The sequence below is a fragment of the Chenopodium album genome, chromosome 24, assembly GCF_948465745.1.
Source record: "Chenopodium album chromosome 24, dcCheAlbu1.1, whole genome shotgun sequence".
In the NCBI taxonomy this organism is placed as follows: domain Eukaryota; kingdom Viridiplantae; phylum Streptophyta; class Magnoliopsida; order Caryophyllales; family Amaranthaceae; genus Chenopodium; species Chenopodium album.
Window position 1 is genome coordinate 33,578,500 of NC_137857.1, and position 4,565 is coordinate 33,583,064.

Consider the following 4,565-nt stretch of genomic DNA (forward strand, 5'->3'; position numbering starts at 1 on the left):
AAACATAGTATGTACATAATTGTTATAGCATATTTATATCATAGTATTACACCTACCAAATACCAATACAAGTATTTGTCTTTTGAAAACAAAGAAAATAAAAATAAAATAATAAATAAGAAAGAAAAAAAAAGTCATTGGTCTTCATTCCAAACCCTTTTTATAGGCTCTTCAGTTAAAAGACTTGAGACTTCCAAACATTTCTTCTTCTCCTCTCTTTCTCTTGTCTCTCTTATAAACCCAAACCCATTTCTTTCATTTTCATTTTCATTTTGATTTCCAATTTTCCTCTCTCCAAATAATAAAAATAAATATCCATCAACCCAACCAATCAAAACCATCTTCGTAAATGGACGGCAGAGGATGGGGTCTTGCTCTTGAATCATCATCATCACCGTCCGATCTCCTCCTCCACCACCACCACCACCTTCATCACAAAAAACATACCATCGACAACAACAACAACAAGACTAATAACAATAATCAAGTGTTCCAAAGGCTAGGATTTCCAATGAACCTCCACCGTCGATCATCCGAAGACGATCATGATGGTCAAGAAGATAATGATCAAAAGAAAGTTGTTGGTGAAGTAGATTTCTTTTCTTCTGATAAGAAGAGTAATAACAATAATAATAATAATACTAGTAATAATAATAATGATGATACAGTACATAGGAGTACATCGTGTTCTGGTGCACCTCTAAATCGTGTGAAAGAGGAGAGTTGTTCTCGTGATCATCATCAATCTGCTACTGCTACTCCTGCTCTACCTGATTCCGCACCTCTTCTCGATAATAATAATGTTAATGTAAATTTCTCTCTCTTTTCCATTTTTTAATATTATTTTTATTTCTTCATTTATTGCTATTTTCAGATCCTACCTAATCTTTTATTCTTGATTAAATGTTTTAGTAAAATCTACTCCCTTGTTGTCTAACTAAATGTTGTTCTACTTTCTCTCAAAATTAAATTTAATTTATGTATGTTTTCCTACTTTAACGAAGGTGATAATTTCACAAAATTAAATAAATATTTAAGACATACGGAGTACTTAAGATCCTATTTCTTTGTTATGACAGTGTATTTATTACTCGTATTATTATTTTCATCTTATTAGTACAAAGTAGAAATTTGTAATAAAGGGAAAAAAAATTGGATGAATTGTGATGGTTAAGCATATACCGATATACGTGTACAAAAAAAAGTCTATCATATATCATACACCTATTGTATTTTATGTAGTTTATACCAAACTTTCTTAATTAAGAACGAAAGAGTTTTAGTTTTAGTTAATAAAATTAAAAATTATATGCTTAATTATATTTTTGTTATTATAAAATTAATATGGGAATCGAATGTTAAGTTGATGATAATATTAGTAAATTTTTCCATATAGTCTAGTAAAATTTTAGTTTGAGAAATTGTGTGTATTGGGTTAATTTATTTATTTGTATAGTTATTAAATGATAATTTTAATTTATGTATATATTTATTTATTTTTATTTGAAAATATAGACTGGTCTACATCTTCTCACCACTAATACGGGAAGCGATCAATCCACGGTAGATGATGGTGCTTCTTCGGATGCAGAAGACAAGAGAAACAAAAATGAGGTAATTAATTTCATTAATGATATAATGTAATAAAAAAATTTAACTTAATTTAATTTAACTACCCTTAAATTTATTTATTTATTTATTTTCATTTCTTATTCATTAATATCTTATATTTTTTTTATGTGTGATTTCAATTATCAGCTAGTATTACTTCAAGCTGAGCTACAGCGTATGAATACTGAAAATCAAAAGTTGAAATCCATGTTAAATAAAATGAGCAACAGTTACAATTCTCTTCAAATGCAGCTCGTAACTGTAATGCAACATCAACAACAACAACAACAAAACCTTCAAAAGGGCGAAAATTCGCAACATGAGGTACGTACTATAACCATCGATAATACATTTGATTTTGTTTTTGTTACGTGTTATTTTGCATCTTTTACTTATGATATGATTTTATTTCATAAATTTAGGCAATTATGCAAGGAAAGGCCGAGGAGAAGCCAATGGTACCACGTCAATTCTTAGACTTGGTTACGGGTGCAAATACTGAGACCGATGAGCGAACGTCTCAAACCTTGTCGGATGACGAGAGGACGGTCGATCGCTCTGGATCACCGTTGAACTCCATGGAAGTAGCATCAAGGGCCAACAATAACAAGGAGTTGATCCTTGCTAATTATGATAATGGGAAGAGAATAAGGGAAGAAAGTCCGGAAGGATCGGACGCGCAAGGGTGGGGGCATAATAAGGTGCCTAAGTTGATGCACAACAATGTTGTCAAGCCTACTAGTCCTCCCGTGGATCAAGCAGCAGCCGAGGCTACAATGAGGAAAGCTCGTGTCTCAGTTCGAGCTCGGTCTGAAGCACCCATGGTTAGTTATTAATTAGTACAGTGTTCATGCACTTAGAAATTGATAATTGCACATGATCAAATAAAATGTTACGAAGCCTTATATATGTGTGGAAATTAATATAGATAAGCGATGGATGTCAATGGCGAAAGTATGGACAAAAGATGGCAAAGGGTAACCCTTGCCCTAGAGCTTATTATCGGTGCACAATGGCGGTTGGTTGTCCCGTCCGAAAACAAGTATGTACTCATCATATTTCCAAATTGCAAGAGTTAATAATTCTCTATAAATTACTTTTATTTGGTACATAATTTTTTTTCTTAATTGTTTGTTAATACGGTCATACCTAAGTTAACAAATCCAAAATGACTAATATTACGTACGTTCATAAATATCTACATACTACACGTAGAAATTATTACATTTTTCTAACACGAAAAGGTGAAAATAAAAGACTAATAATCAGAATGTCAACAATTTTATTATAGGTTCAAAGGTGTGCGGAGGACAGGTCAATTCTAATCACAACATATGAAGGTAACCACAACCATCCACTACCACCAGCAGCAATGGCGATGGCCTCGACAACCTCAGCAGCGGCGAGCATGCTCCTCTCGGGATCAATGCCGAGTGGAGACGGGCTAATGAACCCGAATTTTCTAGCTAGGACCATACTTCCATGCTCATCAAGTATGGCTACAATATCAGCTTCAGCGCCTTTTCCAACTGTAACGTTGGACTTAACCCATTCACCAAACCCTCTTCAAATGAGGCAATCAGTTTCTCAAACAAATGGCCCTTTCCAAGTACCCTTTCAACCTCAAACTTCCCAAGTGGGGCCCAATTTTTTGGGCTCAATTCCTCAAATATTTGGTCAAGCTTTGTTAAATTCTAGTAATAACAACCAATCAAAGTTTTCTGGCCTACAAACTACGACTCCCCAAGGGTTGGACGCTTCACACTTGCAACACCCTAACCAAAACCCGGCTTTCGCTGACACTCTAAGCGCAGCCACGGCTGCCATCGCCAATGACCCGAACTTCACAGCCGCACTGGCGGCTGCCATCTCGTCAATCATCGGTGGTGCACGTGGCCCGGCTGAAAACAATAATGCCCCTAGTGATGCCACTACTAGTGGGAACAATGCAAATAACGTCACTTCTAGTAGTAGCATGCAACAACAATAGAAAGGCAACAAAAGGAGGCAGTTATGCAAATAGACAAATACTATTACCTTGATAATATGTTGCTTTGTGTTTAGCTAAAACTTTTTTTTTTAAAATTTTTTTTTTTAAATTTTTTGGTTTAGTATATTACTTATCATAGTAGTTCTTAGGAAAAGGATAAGAATGAGGTAAAAAAAAATGTTCATATACTTTTTTTTTTTTTTCTGGTAGGTCTTTGGGAAGACTTACAGAAGACTACAAGTTCATTCTTTAATCACATCATTATTTTGTTTTTGAATAATTTATCCTATTTTCGAATATATATATATATATATATATATCTATATATATGGGAGACACAAATTTAAGTTATTGTCATTTCATTTAATGTTACTCCTCACGCATTATACACTTTCTATTTCTAAAGTTCTAATTTGCTTTATATTTATTGTTAGCTGATGATGTAATTTTGAAAATTGTATGAATATCATCATAAACTAGGATTCATCACGTACGGAGTAGTTTTAATTATATATACAACCGATGGTCTAACCAATTCAAATACGATTTTCACATTAACTTAACAAATTATTATTTTGATTACAATAATTTAGAAACTTTTATTTTGAGTCCATCTGTACATGGCTTAAGACACTTTATAAACATATATATATATATATATATATATATATATATATATATATATATATATTTTAACATGAATTGCCATAAAATTTATTTCAACGGAAGATGCACTAATAAAGTAAGAAGTAACTTGTTGGAGTGTCAACTAATAAGTTATAACTAGAGAGATGCAACATTGCATACGTACGTGTGGTATAAAAATCTGAACCTTTCACGTTCTTGCTATACACAAGATACGAGTATTATTTTGTTTAATTAAATAAATTAATTGGCTAATGTGAAATCAAGATTAATTAAAAATAATTAAGTTATAAGACGAGGCAGAATTCAATGTTGATCT

At 32.6% G+C, this 4,565-nt stretch overlaps 1 protein-coding gene across 1 annotated transcript; it reads left to right on the forward strand.

Moving 5' to 3' along the window:
* Positions 1–212: 212 nt before the first annotated feature.
* On the forward strand, positions 213–3,910 carry LOC145610285 (putative WRKY transcription factor 31). Its single transcript, XM_081665605.1, has 6 exons — positions 213–808; positions 1,516–1,614; positions 1,759–1,935; positions 2,034–2,435; positions 2,540–2,653; positions 2,903–3,910. The coding sequence occupies exons 1-6, from the start codon at positions 350–352 to the stop codon at positions 3,599–3,601; spliced, it is 1,950 nt and encodes a 649-aa protein (XP_081521731.1). The 5' UTR covers positions 213–349; the 3' UTR covers positions 3,602–3,910.
* Positions 3,911–4,565: the final 655 nt, after the last annotated feature.